We start from the raw sequence: 21019 nt of genomic DNA, 5'->3' as shown, positions 1-21019 counted from the left end.
TTTTGCAATTTATAATGTTCTCTATTTCTTGCTTGGCCATAAATGTCTCTCCTCTCTATAGATCTGGCACAGTATTTCTTATTCTCTTAATTGGTCTAGGTATTGCCTTTTGTGAATAAATCTTGTACCCATTTTGATCTTACTTTGTATAGGGTATGAGATATGGATCTATACATAGTTTTTGCCACTCTGTTTTCCAATTTTCCCAGAACTTTTTTTTGGATAGTGAGTTCTTATTCCAGAAGTTAATATCTTGGGGTCTGTCAAAAAGTAAATTACTATTTGCTACTATTTCTTTTGTAACTACCCTAATTCACTAGTTCATTACTCTAGTGCTAGCCAATACCAAGCAATTTTGATGACTGTTACTTTATAATAGTTTTCTGGTACAGCGAGGTCACCCTCCTTTGCATTTTTTTTCAACTCTCAATAATCTTGTCCTTTTGTTGTTCCAAATGACTTTTGTTTACTATTTTACAGGAAAAAAAATAGTATTTATCAATTTGATTGCTATGACCCTCAATAAATAATTTAATTTGGCTAGAATTATCATTTTTATTGTATTAGCTCAGTCTAATCATAAGGAATTGTCATTTTTCCAATTGTTTATACCTGAATTTTTGTGAAAAATATTTTGTAATTGTGTTCATATAATTTCTGGATTTGTCTTGGGAGTTAGATTCCCTCTGCAATTACTGTTTTTTGGACACACAACTGATTATTAATGATCATACTGCTGTGTCCCAAAAATTTAACAAAAACATTTAGGATGTTCATAGCTGCCTAAAGGAACATCATTGTCTGAAATGATAGGGGAACATGACTGAACAGACAAGATTTATCATTGTGTCAATAACTTGTATTTTAGAGTAGTACTTCATTTGTCTTCCTGTGGAATTGCATTTGTGACTACCACAGCCTCAAATGCAGCATTATTAAATCTTGAAATAGCTGGTCCAGAGAAGATTCTATGAGTTAGAATAACATAAACTTTGATAGTTCCAATAGCCAGTAACTTGTCTGCATGGCATATCATGACACATGTATCAGGCATGTCATCCACAAGGATGACTATACGATCCTTCATGTCACCAACCAAAATCACCCTGTCTACCTCTTTTTCCTTCTTTCTTTGTGAAACAAAGAGAAGTCCACATTCACTTTTTCAGCAATTGATGTCCTCCTTTTATCTCCATCAGTATCTGGGGACACAATGATATAATTCCTCTACTATGCGATATTTTCTCAAATCTACTGCTAGACTTCAGATCCTGCATACAAATAATCCACTGGAACATCAAAGAAATCCTTAATCTGAGAAGCATTGGAGATTCATCATAATAACATGGTCAGCAACAAGTCACAGAAAGAATATTTGCCACATAGTTTTGTGGAAATTAGAGCACAGCTCTTGCTTTTTTTTAAAAATCTTATTGGGCATAAGGAAAACATGGGATCACTGCAGTTACCCTGGATGATGAGGCAATTTTGCAAGCATTGATCATAACATCAAATTATCATTAATTTCCCCACAGTCACTCTGGATAACATAATCATCTTCTCTCATACATACTTTCTCCAAATTATTACTAGGATAATTAAGTTACGAAGCAAAGCATAAATTCCTAATGTCACTTCACCATAGATATTACATTGACAATTCTTAATTAATTGGATTATAGTAAAATCTAATTCATATCTTTCCATCTCAACAAGATGATAGCAGATACTTGATCAAAAACTTTACTAAAATCTAAGAAAACTATATCCACATGATTTCTATCATCTTACTAATCTTGTAAAAAGAGTTATGATAGAAAAAGAATGTTTTCAAAAAAAGTCATCCTGACTCTATGTAATCAATGCTTGCCTATCTTAATATTTTCTAATCACATCTTTAAAAAAATCCAAATTTGATTAATCTCTTCACAATGAGCCTTGTTGTTAATATATACAAAGATGTGACTTTTTTCAATTTATTTGATATCCTGCTACTTTACACAAGTTTTCAATTATTCCAATTAATTTTTAAGTTGTTTCAAGGTTTCTCTGGGTGAAGATTATATATAATATTCAAAATGATTTTATCTTTTTGCATTTGCTTATTCTTTAAAATTCTTATTAAAATAACATTTTCAGAAGTAATTGAAACAATAGTGATTACAGTGAACATTTCCATTGATCTCAACAAAAAAGACCTCTGGGAGTTCTCATTTAGTAATAATACAACATATTGCTTTTAAGGATACCAACTGTTCATTCATATATATAATATATGTACATATATATACATAAAGTTTCATTTCTAGTTGTTGGGATCTTAAGTTTATTTAATATTGATTTTAAATGAATTCATTTTTCTAAAAATTCTTATTGAAGTATAATTTTTTTGTTTATGTTTACACTTTTCCTAATGTTAAAAGTGAATTCCTAGTATTAATCCATCTTATTCATAGTCTATAATCTATTAAAATATGTTACCTTTTGCTAATATTTTATTCATTATTCTTCCATGGATCTCTCTCAGGGATATTGTATTTTTTCTGTTTTCTCTCTCCTGTTTTGAACATCAAGATAACAGTTTCATAAAATTTTGTTAATATTTCTGCTTTAACTTTGCAAACATTTTATATAACACTGGAGTTAGTCTTTACACATTTCTTAGAAATTTCTGTTAAATTTATTTGGATTTTTTGTTGTTGAAAAATTCCTTTTTTGTCATATTCCTTTTTTCTGAGATTGGGTTATTTAAATTACATCTTCTGTTGATCTGAGTACTTATATTTTTAAAGACATCCATTTCATTTTTATTTGTAAATTTGCTATTATTCCAATTCTTCTCAAGATTTCATTCCTCATGCCTTGTTTAATTTCTTCCAACTATTCTTAGATTCCTTTTGACAGTGTCATTCTTTTTCAGAAGCTTTACTTAAACTCTTTGTTCAATGCTTTTTTTAAAGGAATTTTGCAAGGCAAATGGGGTTAGGTGGCTTGCCCAAGGCCACACAGCTAGGTATTTATTAAGTGTCTGAGGCTGGATTTGAACTCAGGTACCCCTGACTCCAGGGCCAGTGCTCTATCCACTGCACCACCTAGCTGCCCCCATGTTCAATGCTTTCTTAATTATTACTTTTATCTTTTTACTCCTATTCCTAGGCTCATTTCTTGAATTAGGATATTGGGTCAAGGAAAGGTTCCAACTTGCATGAGTTGGGCAGACCCTGTCTGTCCTTTTCCCTAGTGAAGTTGAATGCTACTTTTATAGCTTTGTTATGATCCCAAATAAGTTAAATTTCAGACTTCTTATGCAGTTAAAACCTGAGACAAGGTTGCTACAATTCCTGTTTTCTGGATCTTTTCATGGGTCTTCACAGGTGTTGGGCTCAAACTGTCTCTTCCTATAATCACCAATCATACTTGACCCTACTGAGTTCTTTATAGTCCACAACCATATACAACTAATCATAATGGCTTAATGACTCTTCATTGACCTCATCTCACTTTCCTTGATCCACTGATGTAATCACCAAAAGGTGCAACTCATCAAGTTTCAAGTCTCCTGAAAGCATCACTGAATTGATCTGAGTGTTACAATTCTCCATTTCTATTAGCAGGTCCCAAATCAGGTGCTAATTTTGGACACCTTTCAAGCTCTGACAGGATATGGGAGACCAGGCAAATTTCAGATCTCTTAAGAAGGCTCAAAGGTTTGTATAAACTACCCCAGATAGAGCTATCTGTCTTATTTCGATGGCCAACTTCTGGGCGCTGGCTTTTCTCCCACTGACACAAAAGGATAAAATTTCAATAGCTTCATGAGTTTCGAATTAGGAAATGAAATTACACTTATCCATGGGTGGAGTTCCAGTAGATATTGTCCTGAATTCATCAGCTAGCCAGAAAGTTTTTCAGGTTCTGAACAACAGCTCTGAATCTATGTTACTTTTTCAGTCAGTTCCTGCCCTGGTCTTGGTCCTAGGCTAGAAAAAAGGATAAAAGGATTTCTCTTTAGATTTCTCAACTACTACTTGACCCCACAGTTGTGGGGAGACCTGGACCAAACATCTTCCCACTCCACCATTCTGGCTGTAATTTGATACTAATTTATAATGCTCCATTCCATCACCTAATGCCTTACATCTTCTAGGATTCTTTGGAATATTATTCCAACAATACTAATTATAGATGCAATTCTAACTGCATCCTAGTGGAAAGAGAAAGGGTGCAGATCTTGTCTCTTTTGATGTCATGCCAACAGTCCATTTGAACTGAGCTAAATTTCCTAAGTTCCCTAATTTCCAGATTCTTGGTCATCTATGAGGAAGAACTGAGATACCATGACTGACTCTGAAGGTGCCCAAATCTGCTCTTAAGTCAAGATACAATTCACTGTAGGATCTTTCATTTAAGACTGATTGGAATAAAATGCAGAGTTTGAGAATTATGTTTTGTCAAGTCAGTTGATCTCAAGTCCTCATTTTCAAAATGGAATTTAACTAGGGGGCTATTAAGGAATACTTTCATTCAATATCTATTAAATTTATGATCCTTTGATTTCTTTCCACTAATGTTTTGATTCATACTATTCCCTGATCCCTTCTAGTTCACTATATCTATTTTCTACTCCTCCCTTTTAGAACTGCCTATTTCAAGTTTTACTCTTCTACCACAAAAATGGAAGGAAATGTCAATCCTCTCACTCATCATCTTTTTGCATTCTCACAACTTACTCCTTGATTTTCTCTTCCTAGAAAAAAGATATTCCTTTGAATTATTACAAATGATACTCATGATGAAATGAAAAATTTTTTCTTGAAATATTTACTCATGGTTTTTGTAACATTTCCTCCTAATATCTTTAAATTCATTGCTGTTTTCGTCTTTTCAGAGTCAAAGTTAAATTTTTAATTTATTAAAAAAAATCAAGCAAACTCATGCCCCACCCACATTAACGACCTAAACAAACAAAATAATTTGATTTCTTTCTTTGATGTTTCATACAGAATTTCCCCCCTCCAACCAATACTTTATACCATAACCCCAATTTAAGTTCCAAATAGAATATGATATGATTATATATACATATATATATGTGTGTGTGTGTGTGTGTGTTTGTGTGTGTGTGTGTGTGTGTGTGTGTGTGTGTATAGCCAAATTATAAAAGATGGCAGGGACTGGAGTCAGAAAGTTTAAATTTCACCTCATACATTCAACCTGACTTTAAATTGTGACCCTGGGAAGTCACTCTGCTTACCTCATTTTCTTCATCTGTAAAATGAGCTACTCCATTTGAGCTAATACTACTCCAGTATCTTTGCCAAGAAAACCCCAAATGGGGTCATGAAAAACCTGACAGAACTGAACACAACTGAACATTATTTGAAAATGTAACAGCAAGGATCTACAAATTAAAGAGTTCCCGATGAAGCAAGCGATTTAAAAAAAATCACACAAAATGGGCAGTTTTGACCATATAAAATTTAAAAGATTTTGTACAAGCAAAATCTAATGCAATGTTAATAAGCTGTCACAGTGGATAGAGTGCTGGACATGAGTTCTTAAATTAAAAAATGGGATTAATAATAGTACATATCTTCTAGGATTACTGAGAGGATCAAGCACATGTCTCCTTTACATTACTGTGAGGATCAAATGAGATAATTGTGAAGTGCAATGCTGGCACATAATAGGCATTATATAAAAGTTAGCAGTAATTAGCAGTAATAGTCAAAATCAGAAGACACTGGAAATGGGGAAAAAATCTTTGTAGCAAGTTTTTCCATTAGAAAACTCTTATACAAAACATATAGAACTAATTCAAATTTAGAAGACTAAAGACCATCTCTCAGTTGGCAAATGGTCACTAGACACAAACAGGAAATTTTCAAAGGAAAAACTGAAACATGAAAAAATGTTCTACATCACCATTAAATAAATGAAAATCAAAGAAACTGTCAAAATTTGCCTTATACCTATCTGATACTAAAAGATGAGGAAACGATTAATAAATGGGAGTGATGACTGTGAGAACATAGGTCACTAGTGCACCATTGGTGATATCAAGTGGTTGAGTGATTAGGGAAGCAATTTGGACCCAGCTACTAGACCTATATCCTCAAAGAAATCAAAAGAATGAAAAAGAATGTATTACATGCCTATTGTATTTTAAAAAAGTGAAATGGACAGCTACAGAGGAAACTGAGAAGACTTCCATGAACTGAAGCACAATTAAGCAAGCACAACTAGGACAATATATATAGTGAAAACATTATACAGATATATAACTTTGGAAGCCTTTAAAACTCTGAAATGATAGACCATATATTCAAAAATGAAGATGGAAAAAATAGGTCACCTGACAGAGAGACAATGCAGAGAGGGATTTACATTTTCAGACATGGCTAATGTAGGAATTTCCTTTTCTGGACTATGTGGTTATGAATTAAAAGTTTCATTCATAATTTTTTTTTCTAATTTGATTAATATGGGCAGCAATTGGGTCAGACTAATGTAAAGATTTAAATTTAAAAACCATCTGCATGAATGTTATTTTATTTTTAATTGATATTTTATTTTTCAAATTACATAATATGAAGGTTTTCAACATTCATCCACATGCATATTTTAAGTTACATAATTTCCTTCCACCCTCTCTTCCTATCCCCCCCCCACCAGAGAACAGTCAGGTTTTTGTTTTGTTTTTTGCTTCTGGATGGGGATGCATTGTCCACTGTTAGTCTCCTAGGGTTGTCCTAGCTCACTGAACTGCTGAGAAGAGTTGCAGCTATCAAAGCTGATCAGCTCACAATGTTATTCTCTTGATTCTACTCCCTTTGCTCTGCATCAGTTCCTGTAAATCATTCCATATTTCTCTGGAGTTTGATTATTCATGGTTTCTAAAAGAATAGTATTCTATAATGTTCATATACCATTAATGTCTTCAGTCATTCCTCAATTGATGGGCATCCCTTTGATTTCCAATTCTTTGCGACTGCTAAAAGATCTATGAATATTTTGAGACATGTGAGACTTTTCACATTTTTAAAAATTTCTTCTGAATATAGGCCTAGTATTGGTATTGCTGGATCAAAAGGGTATGATCAGTTTAATTGCTCTTTGGGCATAGTTCCATATTGCTCTCCAAAATGGTTGGATTAGTTCACAATTCCACCCAATCCTCTCACAACCTCTCCAACATTGACTATTTTCCTTTTCTGTCTGATTAGCCAGTCTGATAGATGTGAGGTGATATCTCTAATCATTTGGAGCATTTTTTCATATGTTAAGTATTTTATTTCCACTTCTATTAATCTGGGCAGTTTTACTTTTGTAAATATACATTTCACTCAGTTCTCAAGTTTATTGGCATGCAGTTTGGCAAAAGTAGCTCTGAATTATCTCTTTAATTTCCTCATTGGTGGTTAGTTCACCCTTTGTATTTTTTTTTTGATACTGGTAATAACCAAAGGTTCATCTAGTTAATTGTTTTTTCATAAAGTTTTATTAGGTCAATGGTTTTCTTTCAATAATATCTTCTTTGGTTTTTAGAATTTCTCATTTGGTATTTAATTGGTGATCTCTAATTTCTGCTTTTTCTGGTTGCATATCCAATTTGATCTCTTTATTTTCTTCATAGAAGCATTTAGATATAAAATTTCCCTAAAACTGCCTTCACTGCCTCCCATAAATTTTGGTATGTCATCTCATTTTCTTGGATGAAATGGGTATTTCTATGACTTGAATCACTCTAACATTATTTGAAAAGTTTCCAGTTAATTTTTATCTCATGTAATTTTATTGTATCAAGATCTGAAAATTATGCCTTTATTATTTCTGCCCTTCTGCTTTTTATGCCCTAGTATATGCCCATTGTTTTCTCCAGAGGTCTATCATATCCAAGTTTCCTAAGATTTTATTCACCTCCACTTCTTTATTGTATGGTTAGATTTATCTAGTTCTGAGAGAGGGAGGTTAAGGTCCCATATTATTTGTTAAAGATCTCCTTGTAATTTAGCTTTTCCTCTAGTAATTTGGATGCTATACCACTAGGTGCATATATGTTTAATAATATATAATTTCATTGCCTATGGTGCCTTTTAAGATGCAGTTTCTATCCTTTTCCCTTTCAATGAGGTCGATTTTTGCTTTTTGCTTTATCTGAGATCAGGATTGCTACCCCTGATTTTCTTTACTTCAGCTGAGGCATACTTTGCTCCAGCCTTTTACCTTTACCCTGTGTGTAGTTCTCTGCTTCAAATGTGCTTCTTGTAAGCAACATACTGTAGGATTCTGTTATTTAATTCATTCTGCTATTTTCATCTATTTTATGAGAGTTCATCCTATTCACATTTACAGTTAAGATTACTAATTGTATTTCTCTCCATGCTCTTTCCATTTATATTTTTGTCTTTCCTTTCCTCTTATTCCTCCTCACCAAAGTTTTTACTCCCTTTCCCCTTTTAACTTTTCTTTTAAATTTTGGGAATTTAGGGAAGCAATTTGGACCCAGATACTAGACCTATATCCTCAAAGAAATCAAAAGAATGAAAAAGAATGTATTACATGCCTATTGTATTCATAGCAACTTCTTATTTTCAGTTATACTTTTGCCTTCCTTTTTATCAGTCCATTTTCCCCTTTTTCTTCCCTCTTCCTACCCCCCCCACTTCCCAAGTGGGAATATATCTTGTTCTTTCTCTGGGTCAAATCTATTGAATAGAATTTATTCAGTGTTTAAATCATTCCTCTCCCCCTACTATAATAGATCTTTGTGCTTCTTCACCTGGTGTTTTTTGATAGAAGTACTATCAATCATGTATCATCAACCAAAATACTATCAAAGGCTGATTACTTGATTGCTTGCTTGATAAGCAAACTTTGCCTCATAGTCCCTAAGTACCCTCCCATCTTCTATCTCAATAAACTTCCCAAAAGTCATGAATCACATCATATTATTAATTATTTTATATCTTACCTCCTTTTCAAATACCCACCAGGGACATATAAATCCTCAAGAGGCAAAGCATCATGCAAAACCACATCATTTCATGAACCATTTGTTCCCCTCCCAAACATACTCTCTCCCATACTACCCCTTCCCCACTTCACTCCCCAATATTGGTACTTAAACCCCTGTTAACTGAACTATGGATTAAGTCCAACCTTTCTAAGTAGGTTCCCATCCTCTGCTCCTAAAGTCACTTTAGATTTAATTAACTATAGAGCCTCAAAGTACTCTAAGTGCTGGGACACTGAAGGTCTCTGAAGAACTTTACAAATGATTGTAAGGTATGAGAGACACTGGCTATGGACTGCCCCTGTTTTATTTACCTTTGTATGCATTTCTTGAATCTTGTGTTTGGAGATTGAAGCATCTGTTCAGTTCTGGTCTTTGTATCAGAAATTTTGGAAGTCCTTTTATTTTGTTGGACATCTTTTCCCTTGACAGAATATGCTGAATTTTGCAGGGTAGTAAATTTTTGGTTGTAATCCAAGGTCCTTTGCCTTCCAATATATAGTATTCCAGATCCTCCAGTCTTCAATGTTGAAGCTTATAAGTCCTGTGTAAGTGTGTTTCCTTTGTATTTAAATTGCTTATTTACTGCTTGGAGTATTTTCTCCTTTGGGAATCCTGTTATTTGGCTATGATAGCCTTAAAGTTTTATCATAGGGTCTCTTTCTGGAGGACTTTTGTATATTCTTTTAATGGCTATTTTGTCTTCTTGCTCTAGCAGATTTGGATAGTTTCCCTGATAATTTCCTGAAAGATGTTTTCCAGAATTTTTTGATCTAGATTTTCTAGTAGTACAATAATTCATAAATTATCTCCTGGATTATTTTCCAGGTTGTTTTTCCTCACTTTTTTCAACGTCTTTACTTTGTGTGATGTAATCTTGTAGTCCTGTAGATTCATGGATTTCTAATTTTTACAGGTTTATTTTTTTGTTTTTGTGTTGCCTTTTCTAATTGGTTAATTTTACTCTTTTTTTGAGCTGCATCCCTTTTCTGCTTGGTTATTCTTACTTTGATTTCTTTGGTCAATTTTTCATAATTTTCCTGCATGACTCTTTCCTTTTTCATTTTTCTTCTTCCTCTTTTATTTGGTTCTTAAATTCTTTAAGCTCTTCTATAAAGCTTTTTTTTTTTTTTTGATTTGATTCCAATTCATAGACTCTTTTGAGGCTTCTCCTGTAGGCAATTTTTCATCATTTTCTTCTTCTGAGGTGGCATTGTCATCTCTATTTGCATAGTAGCTTTCTATAGTGAGCTCTTTTTAGTTTTTTTTTTTTTTTTTTTGCTCATCTTTGTCTGAGCTTTAATCCTGGGGTTTAGGGAGTATAGAACCAAACTTTTTATGCTGGGGCTGGGGTCTGATCCCTGGTTTATCATTGACCAAAATGTTGCTTAGGCAGTCCAGGTTTTGACTATGTAGTGGTTTGTTTACCCCGTGCTCCCAGGGTTCAGTCTTTGGGATTGGGACCCTCCCTTCTGGCTTACTATATAGCTGATGGGCCCACGCTGTTGACAAGCTGTTGGGACCTGGACTGCACTATAGCTAAAAGCCTCCTGTTGGTTTTCCCACTCTGCCACTTAGCTGGGCTTTACCTGATGTCTAATGTTGAAAACCTCTTTGGATCTCTTTTTTTTGGTGGCAACTAGAACTTTAATGTCTGTGCAGAGGCTTCATTTAGCTTTGTGTGGAGGAAAGCTCCAGGTACATCCTAAGTTCATGCTGTCATCTTGGCTCTGTCTCTGTATTATTTTAACTGAATAATGCATAATTTAAATGTCCAAAATCATTTTAAGAGCTTCCTTTTTACCAATTAAACTTACACCCTTTGATATTTTTAAAATATGTTCCATTATTTCTCCTGTGTCTGTGTTTTTGTGTTCATTTGCTTCAAAGATATGAAAATAAAAGTCAGTGTATTTGCAAATTTAAACCAACATATTTGTTCAAATATATATATGCCTTCAAAAGTAAAATAAACTTGAAGTAGATGCAAAATAGCAACTTTTCATTTACTTTTGTTATTGCCTTAGCAAAAAGAAGTCATAGCATAACTGGACCCTGGAATATGTCAAGGATTATAAATCAATGTGTAATCTAGCAGCTATTTATAATATATCTTTGGAGTTGTTGTAAAAATTTTAGATCAGGTTCCATCCTTCAGGATTTTCATATCTATACATCTTATTTTGACATATTAGAACAATATAAGTGTGTGTGTATCACTACTGAATGTAGAAAGTATCAGAATATATGCTTTTACAAATTAAAATATCCTTTAAATACCAGTATTAAACAATGACAAAATAGACGATGTCACTTCATTTATCTTAAAATTGTCCAGAATGTTTTCCTGTGTTTTGAAAAGTTAAATGTTATAAATTATATATTAAAATGCCCTGACTTACTATACTTGAATCTTTGTTTTACAGTCTTGAATAGGATATACTTATATACTACTAGATTTGGAGGAATCATATATAATTTTACTAATATTTACTACCTATTTGTTCTTAGGCAAGTCTATTAAAAGATGGACTAGTTTCTTCATCCAAAAATTAAAAGTTTTTGACTTAATGATATCTGAGTTCTGCTCTAATTTTAAATTCTGTTTTCCTATGCTTTACTACACTGATGGTAGTGTCAAACTCAAAGAGAAACCAGATCCTGTTGTCCACATAAAGATTTATAAAACCACCAATAAACATTATATTGTTTGTTTATTTTTGTTTCTCAACTATATTTAAATCTGATTCTGGCCTGCAAGGAATTGTTCCATCTCTGCTTTATATGTTCAACATGCACATCAACCCAAATTTGGATTGACTTGTGTGATTATGCTATCAGTGATAAAAATCATAATTTCATAAATTCATAATTTTTTCTCATTCATGATTCCTTGAGGGTACTCCTGTTTTGATTATAATTACCATTTTATTTGCCTTTATTCATAAGCCAATTTCCTTACATCTGAGAGTTATGCTTCATGTGACCCATACCTATCATATCTGAAGAAGGGAAAAATGACCTTAAATTAGCTAGGCAACTAGATGGCACAATGGGCAGAGCACTGGCCTTGAAGTCAGGAGGATCCGAGTTCAAATCTGCCCTCAAGACACTTAGCTCTATGTATTGTTGGGCAAGTCACTTAATCCTGATTATTTTGCATCCAGGGCCATTTCCCGTAATTCTAACTTAACACAACACCCCCTTCAAATACATGTGCTTCACATGGCATAACCTTCTTGAGGTCATGGCATTGTTTCAGAATGAAGGATTAAAATCATCATCCATCATATCTGAACAGAACTTCAATCGTGCTTTGCTCTTCTCCAGGCTATCTTTCTTCAGAATCATTGCCCTTCCCCCAAAACAATTCAGTTTTATTTGTATTTTTATTTTGCAAGGCAAATGCCGTTAAGCGGCTTGCCCAAAGCCGCATAGCTAGGTAATTATTATAAGTGTCTGAGACCAGATTTGAACCCCGGTACTCCTGACTCCAAGGCCGGTGCTTTATCCACTACGCCACCTAGCCACCCCAACAATTCATTTTTAGAACAATTAATTCTGCCTTCAGTGACCATTTCCAAACCAAACCATCTCTTCCAGCTCACTACTCCCCATATGTAGGTTCCTTGAGGAGACTGCTTTGCTTTTTTAAGTGTACATCCAGTCCTTGTAACAGTAGTTTCACATTTGCCTATTAAACATACAAAGTACTTTTTTTCATTCATTCCTTCAAAACAACTGAAAATACCATCAATGTTCACGTATGCCTACAATCACATGGGAAAGGTTTGATACAAGTGATTTTTTTTATTAGCATGCATTTCTGGAGTTACAGATTCAAATAATTTTTGAATACAAACTTCTTCCAAATGCTTTAATAGTTTCTCAATTCAGGAATTTCTTCTGTAGTATCTCTTTCTTCTTAAATACCTCCAATGACAAGGAGCTTGCCATTTACATGCAGTCCCATTACATTGATTATCAGTTCCAGTTGTTGCAAAGCATTTACTATGAGTCAAAAATCTTCCTGTAACTGCTACTAATTATTCAATTAGAATTAAATTATTCAATCCTAATCATGCAAAAAAAGCATTATAAAAGACTTCTCATTTATTTGAAGACATGACTATATCTCACTTTAAATTCTCAAAGGAACTTTATATACACAGGCAATACCTTTCAAATTTTTGGTCCCCAGGCTAAACAAGCATTTTATTATTTTTTATTATTATTTTATTAATTATTAATTAATATTTCTTATTCCTCATAGAAATATTTTTAACCTTGATTTCTTTAGTAATTAGTTTTTCCAAATGTTAAGACAGTGTGGCATTATGGAAAGAAGACTGAACTGAGAGCCAAGATCTTGACTTCTAATATCAGTTCTGCCACTAACTAGCTTGTCTTATGGCATTTTCTTGTGATTATGTCTTACTCCTCCCTACCCCCCATTAAACTATAAACTTAAAAGTAGAAGAGTACTAGACCTGGAAACAGAAAGATTTGAGTTCAAAGCAGACAGCAGACTCCAAGTAAGCCATTTAACATTGTTTATTTCCCAAGGTGAGTGGCAAGGATCAAATAAGATATTTGTAAAGCTCTTAGCACAGTGGCTGGAATATAGCAGATATTTAATATTTAGTAATTGTTTCCTTCAACTCCTTAAGACTCCTTAAAAGTCTCTAAAAGTATCTAGCAGTAACAAGTGCTCAAGACTGATAAATTGATAAATTAAGAGCATTTAAGCTTATTTGAAAACATGGATAAAGGAAATTACCTCTAGGTGTCAGAAAAAAATCATTTTGATCCACATGAGACTGTAGTATGGATTTTTTAAAATATTAGGAACATTAATACACAAATCAAATGCAAAACAACACACTATTCTAAGTATTTCTTAGGCAAAGGATGTGTCTCATTTTTGCCTTAATAATGCCTGTCTTTCATTTTTGGAGACCATGACATCAGAAAGGTGATGCCATGACAAGTTCATGAATTGGATTTGAGTGGTGGTGGGATTCAAATAAATTAACCCATTTTCAGAATTCAGCATAAAATTAGTTATAGGATCTTCCAAACCCAGTGGGAACCTGCTGAATCCCACCACTGGATTTGAGTGAGAGGGTGCTAAGTCACCAACTTCACTTTCTCCTCCAGAGCCATCTGGGTCCAATGATCAGATATGAATCAGAACAACTGGAAGAGATGGCCCTGGATGTAGGGGGTGCAAGTTATGTGACTTGCCCAAGGGCACATAGTAAGTGTCAAGTGTCTGAAGCCATATTTGACCTCTGGTCAGTGCTCTATTCACTGTGCCATCTAGTTTGCTTTGATTCATCTATTAAAAGGGAGAGAGAGGAGAGAGAGAGAGAGAGAGAGAGAGAGAGAGAGAGAGAGAGAGAGAGAGAGAGAGAACTTAAATTGCTTGATCACTAAAGACTTTTCAAGTTATAAGATGACATGAACTTAAAAAGATAATTTGGTGTTGTGTTCTAACCTCTGGGGTCCAGCAGAGATAGAAACATTAGTCAATCCAAGTAAGTCAGGCTACACAAAGAATCAGTGTCAATAATCAGAATGATTTTTGCAGGGAGGCCAATTTTATCAGATGAGTGTATGAAGGAAATAAGCCTAAAAAAAGGAAGACTGCATGCAGATCCAGGGCTTTGAATGTTTATCTAATGTGCATGTCATGCCATCATTCAACTGATGTCATGAACTTCTTCCACTATGAAGGACAACAGTCAATCAATTCATAAAGTCAAAGTTGTACTGAAGCCAACTGAGGAAAGAGAAGAGAGTGGAGACCAAAGGTTGGAAGTCCAGTTAGGAACCTATGTTAATACAAACCAAGCAAAAGTTAAGGGATAAGAACTTGAACTGTAAGTTATATTAACTAGGAAAGATGAATAGATTATGGAGGTAGAGGGAATACAATTTGGCAACTGAGTGGATTTGTGGAGCAAGGCAAAGGGAAAAAAAAACCCAGAATGACTAACCTGGTAGAGCAAAGATTGGGCAGTAAGAAAAAAAAAGATTCCCTGAAAGTTTGAAATTATTACTTAAGGATAGGAAAAACAGAAGTATGACAGCTAGAATTTAAACTTCCTGTGGAAATTAGAATGGCAATAAGGATTCCTTACATCTATATGGTTTTAAAGTTAAAGCAATTTTCCTACAATTCCCCTTTGAGATATGTCCAGTATTGCAAATAAGAGAGAAGAAACCATTATCTACCTTCCTCTTTGCACTGAGAACAAATAAGCCTTGGGGAAAGGATTCTCTGTTGCTCTAGATAAAGGGGATGTGGAAATGGTCTGGCTTTATAGAAACTGATTTTTTTTTTTAATTTTAAGATGAGGCCTCAAGAACACTTCTGTCCAGTACTTATATTCCTAGTATATTATGCTTTCAATGACACTATTTGTGTTTTAGTCGATCATGTTTTAACTTCTGAAATTCAAGGGGAATCGTTGCCTCCGAGGGTCTCCTGGCTGTGATTTGTAAGGCAGGGGGGATTCTCATTGGTCGGTCCATCTGAGCAGCGATCTGTGGAGATGCTGTCTGGGGCGCGTTGTGACTTGCTCAGCGGACTCCGGGCCGGATCCTACCTTCAGGTTCCCAGGCTCTGGGCCAGCCTAGGTAGGCGCGGGGAGACGGCGAAGCTCTCCCGCAATTGGCCGCGGGCGCGGGGTGGGGAAGGGCCTAGGCGGGGCCAGACGCAGCCACCCGCGGGTGGCCGCCAGCAGCAGAAGGCTGGAGCGGCTCCAGCTTGACAGGACTGCAGCCTTTTCCACCCAACGTGAGAGGGCTCCGGTCCCGTCCCGGGCCCGGGCTGCGGGGCTCGGCGCTGGGAGCCCGGACCGCTGCGCCGCTCCTCACTGGGGACGGTGGCCCGGGGCTCCCCCGCCGCAGCCCGGTCTGACCGGCTCCAGGACCAGAGCCGCGGGAGAGGGACCTGGCCCTGGTCCCGTCTCGGGTCCGCGGCCGCGGGCGGACCTGCCCAGGGATTCTCCGGCTCTGCCAGTTCCCCGTGCCAGGTTCGGGGTCCCCCGTGGCGCTCTGTGCGATGGGAGCCCAGTAGCAGAAGGCTTTCTTCGCCCAGCTGCCCCGCGGCTCCCCGAAGCCGGGCGCCCCTTCCCAAGCATGCAGCCCCCCCGCAGGGAGTGAGCGGCTTGCGCCCCGCGCGGCCCGGGGCCCCGGGCGCCTTCGCCCTCCCCTTGCTCTCGGACCCCGCTGGCCGCGGCCCAGGGCGGAGGCGAGGAGGCGAGCCCGGCCGTCATGACGGAGCCCAAGCCAAAGGCTGCCCCGGCTCCGCACGTGGCGGGCGCCGCGCCTTCGCCCTCGCGGGCGGCGTCGCCCCTGGCCGGGCCCCCGGAGCCCGACCCCTTCCAGGCGCTCCGCAGCGCGGCCGCCTCGCCCGCGGGCCCGCCGCTGCCCCTCTCCCTGGACGGGCTGCTCTTCCCCCGGGCCGGCGCCGGCCAGGAGCCGCCGGGCGGGCCGGGGGGCGGCGACCCGGCGCTGCCCGAGCCGGACGGCGCCTACGCCGGGGGGGAGGCGGCCCCGGGCGGCCGGCGGCCCCCGGACAAGGACGGCGGGCTGCTGGACAGTGTGCTGGACACGCTGCTGGCGCCCCCGGGGCCCGCCAGCCCCGCCGCCTGCGGGGCCGCGCCCTGGTGCCTCTTCGGGCCCGAGCTCCCCGAAGCCCCGGGGGCGCCGCCGCGGCTGGTGAGCCGGCCGCCCGGCAAGGACGAGGGCGTGCCGGGGGCCGCGGTCGGCGTCGCGCACAAGGCCCCGCCCGAGAGCCCGGCCGGCCAGCCGCCCAAGGGCAGGCCCAGGGCCGCGGCCGCCGCCCCGCCGCCCGCAGGAGGCGCGCCGCCGGGCCCGAGGGACGAGCCCCGCTTCCCCGCGCCCAGGCCCGGCCCCGCGGCCGAGCAGGAGCCGGCGGCCCCGAGGCGCCCCTCCCCGCTGGCCGCCTCGCTGATGGACCTGATCCACCTGCCCATCCTGCCCATCGGCCCGGCCTTCCTGGCGGCCCGCACGCGGCACCTGCTGGAGGCGGAGGGCTACGAGGGGCCGCCCCGGGACTCGCCCGCCTCCTCGGCCGCCCCGGGGGCCGGCGGCGACTTCCCCGACTGCGCCTTCCCGCCGGACGAGGAGCCCAAGGAGGACCCGTACCCGCTCTACGGGGACTTCCAGCCGCCGGCGCTCAAGATCAAGGAGGAGGAGGAGGGCGGCGACGGCGCCGGCCGCGCCCCGCACTCCTACCTGGGGCCCGGCCCGGCCCTGGGCCCGGACTACGCGGCCAGAGCCGCGGACGCCCCGGCTGCCCCCGCGGGCGCGCCGGCCCCCGCCGCCCCGGCCGCCGCCGCCCCGCTCTCCACCCTCGAGTGCGTGCTGTACAAAGCCGAGGCGGCGCCGCCGCAGCCCGGCCCCTTCGGGCCCCTCCACTGCAAGGGGCCGGGCGCGGGCGGCTGCCTGCTGCCGCGGGACAGCCTGCCCTCCGCCTCGGCCCCGGCCGCCGCCGGCGTCGCCTCGGCGCTCTACCCGCCGCTCGGGCTCAACGGGCTCCCGCAGCTGGGCTACCAGGCGGCCGTGCTGAAGGAGGGCCTGCCGCAGGTCTACCCGCCCTACCTGAACTACCTGAGGTGAGCGGGCGCGGGCGGCGCCGGGGCCGGGCCGGGGAGGGCGGGCAGCCTGGGGGCAGGGGGAGGCGGGCCCGGGCCCGGCCGCTGCTCGCGCCTCCCCGCCCGCCGCCCCGGGCCGCACTGGCCCGCTGCTGCACTCGGGGCTTTCAGCGCTCGCTCCGCATCACTGCGGTGTGGCGGGAGGAGCAGCTCCCGCAGGGAAGCCACGCCGGGGGGCCACTTAGTCTAAGGATGGGTTCAAAAGTAACACCTAAGATACACGTGGCTGTCAGCTCAGGAGCAAGCCCTGGGCGGCCTCAGAAGGACCGACCCCACAAAATAGCACCTTGCTCAGTTACAGGAGCCCCTCGAGCTGCGGGTGGGATTAAAAGCGGGACGTTTGTGGGCTCCGTCTCAGGGGCTTACTTAGACGGGTGCAAGTGTGTACAGAAAGTCCAATTCTCCTCTCAAGTATTCTATAGTAACTACCAGCTTGTCCCAGGGACGAAGGAAAAGTGCACTTTTCAAAGACCTCTTTAATTTACACTGCAGGGGTGATGTCAAAGGTTGCTAATAATTCATTCTTGCTACAATCATTTTAGAGTTGGTTGACTTAACTGGCTGTTACTGCTAGGCCAAAGTTTAAATCTGTGAAGAATGTTACAAGTGAATAGTCTTCATTTAAAGACAAGGTCAATTGAAACCTCTTCACTACATTTCTTCGAATCACTGGACTTTTGCTCTGTTTAAAAAAAATAAACAAACACTGAATTCAATGATTAAGAAAAAGTCACTGTTTAATATTGAAAATGTCATCAATACTTTTCATTTAATTCAAAGGCCAGATACAGAAGCCAGCCAAAGCCCTCAGTATGGTTTTGAATCATTACCTCAGAAAATTTGTTTAATCTGTGGAGATGAAGCTTCTGGTTGTCATTATGGAGTCCTTACCTGTGGAAGCTGTAAGGTCTTCTTTAAAAGGGCAATGGAAGGTAGGATGGTTTACATTTTGTTATTATACTAATGTAACTGGAGTCAAATCTATTGACTTCACACTTTTAGCTATACTGGACTCTTGCCTCTAAGATGATCAAATCTACTTGAAACTATTTTGTATGTTTTTTAGATATCTAGTATTTACCATTTAAAAAATAAGCCCTGGTAAAAGTTATATACCTCTCAGGTCACTAAACCAATACTGTGTGGGTCATTATTTGCAACTGCTAGAATTCTGACTCATTAAAATTTGATTTTATCAGTTCAAAGAAAACATTTTTAATTTATCAAATTTGCCTAAGTGCTTTCAATTTCTAATGAATTGAAAATAATTTTAAGCATGCTAATTGGGATCCTTTGGCATAAAGTATTTTAAAATTAGATAAAATATTGATTGCTAAGGTAGTTTTCAGTTTTGTTTTGCTTTTCCCTATATTAATATATACTCTCCTTTTCTGTGAAATTTACACAATCAAATAATTTTGAACACCTTGAAAATTATTTCCTTTTCAAAATGCAGATGTTATGTTGGGTACTTTCCTTTGATGTAATATTTGATCATATTCAAATTTGGAAAATTCAGATACCTTGTAAAGGTATATCTTTTATAGAGTTTTCTTTCTGTAGGTAGATTGCTATTGCTTTTGTAGTGGTGGACTTCAAAAAACTCATCAAGTTCATTGAACGTGAATATTTTGGAATATACCTTAAAATTCTCAAATAGATTTTAAGTTCACTTTGCACTTGTCCTCTAGACAGTCAGACATATATTTATAAATGTTATTTTTGCAGCTAGCAACATCTACAGCAATAAAATCTTTTTTTAAACTGTTCATACCCAGTCTTGAAATCTTCACAAAGGAGTAGAATGACTCTTAATTCAGGTAGCTCAAGAAAAATTAGATGTGAGCCTTAAAAGTTCTGCACCATTTCTTTCTGATCTCAGGGCCCCCTGTTTCTTGAATGTAGGAATTTGAGGTCTAAACACTTCATGAAAAGGGTGAAGTTGAATAGGAAACTTTTAATGCTTCTAAATGTGATGGAAACATATTTCTTTCCAGAGGTCTAAGGGACTTTAAAAAATTACATTTAAGGGGCAGCTAGGTGGCGCAATGGAAAGAGCACCTAACCTGGAGTCAGGAGGATCTGAGTTCAAATACAATACAGCCTCAGACACTTAATAATTACCAGCTGTATGACCTTGGACAAGTTATTTAACCCCATTGTCTTAATAAAAAAAGGAAAAAAAGAAAATGGGCCCATTATAAAAAATACATTTAAGCAGAATGTACATCGTGTTTCCTAAACAAGAATTGAATATTTGAAATTGTGCATAATTGAGAAATATTTATCAATATTTGTGTAATATTAATTTTTAGAAATGGTTTAATTATGTATTACTAGATTGTGATAATTTTTGTGTAATATCAAAATTTAACAAAGAAGAGAACCAATTCACTTATGCTAATTTAATATTATTTACCAACTTTTTTAGGATGGTAGTAGTTTTTAATTTAGTATTATATTTTTCTCCACTTAATATAAAATAATTTTAACATTAATCTTTTTAACTTTGAATTCTGAATTCTCACCTTCCTCTCATCTTACCTTTCCCAATGAGGAATCAAGCAATATGATATAATATGATATATGACATAATATAATAAAATAGCTTATAAATGTGTAGTCATGCATACATTGCCATAATAGTCATCTTGTGAAAGAAAGCATAGACCCCTCCCCCCCAAATAAAGAAATTTCAAGAAAAATAAAGTTAAAAACAGTATGTTTCAATCTGGGTCCTTCAGAATTGTCTTGGGTCACTGTATTGCTGAAAAAAAGCTAAGTCCTGTACAATTGGTTATCCTGCAATATTGTTGCTGTTTTTATATATTGTACATTTCACTTGCATCACTGCATCAGTTCATGTAAATCTTTCCAGATTTTTTTAAGAACATCCTACTTATCATTTCTTACAGCAAATTAGCATTCCATCATAACCAAATACCACAATTTGTTTAGTCATTCCCCCACTGATGAGTATCTCCTCAATTTCCAGTTCCTTGCCACCAGAAAAAAAAACTGCTAAAAATATCCTTATACATATAGATCCTTTTTATTTTTATTTTTCATCTTTTTTGAGGATCTAGTAGTGGCATTGAGTATGCATGATTTCTTAGCCCTTTGGGCATAGTTCCAAATTGTTCTACAGAATAATTGAATTTTCTATAGAAGGTAGTATTTGGAGTGAATCCTGAAGGCAGCCAGAAGTAATAAAAAGCAGAGAATAGGCATTCCAGGCATGGGAGACAGAGTCTGAGCAAAGGTAGTGGAGACCTTGAAGTGAGTTTTGAAGGAGTGATGAAGAAGCTCCCAG

At 38.9% G+C, this 21019-nt stretch overlaps 1 protein-coding gene and 1 pseudogene across 1 annotated transcript in view; one reads left to right on the top strand and one right to left on the bottom strand.

Annotated features, from left to right (window-relative positions):
- Window positions 1-389: 389 nt before the first annotated feature.
- LOC141488209 (ribose-phosphate pyrophosphokinase 2 pseudogene) lies at window positions 390-1776 on the bottom strand (annotated as a pseudogene).
- A 14496-nt stretch (window positions 1777-16272) lies between these two features.
- The window catches only part of PGR (progesterone receptor), a 66039-nt gene continuing 61292 nt past the window's right edge, over window positions 16273-21019 (top strand). Inside the window, exons 1-2 of the mRNA XM_074216539.1 lie at window positions 16273-17667; window positions 18487-18638. Coding sequence (XP_074072640.1) covers window positions 16301-17667; window positions 18487-18638 — 1519 coding nt within the window. The 5' untranslated portion in view covers window positions 16273-16300. The remainder of the gene's footprint in view (window positions 17668-18486; window positions 18639-21019) is intronic.

Source organism: Macrotis lagotis, chromosome 1 (assembly GCF_037893015.1).
Source record: "Macrotis lagotis isolate mMagLag1 chromosome 1, bilby.v1.9.chrom.fasta, whole genome shotgun sequence".
In the NCBI taxonomy this organism is placed as follows: domain Eukaryota; kingdom Metazoa; phylum Chordata; class Mammalia; order Peramelemorphia; family Peramelidae; genus Macrotis; species Macrotis lagotis.
This window is presented reverse-complemented; position numbering and strand designations above follow the sequence as displayed.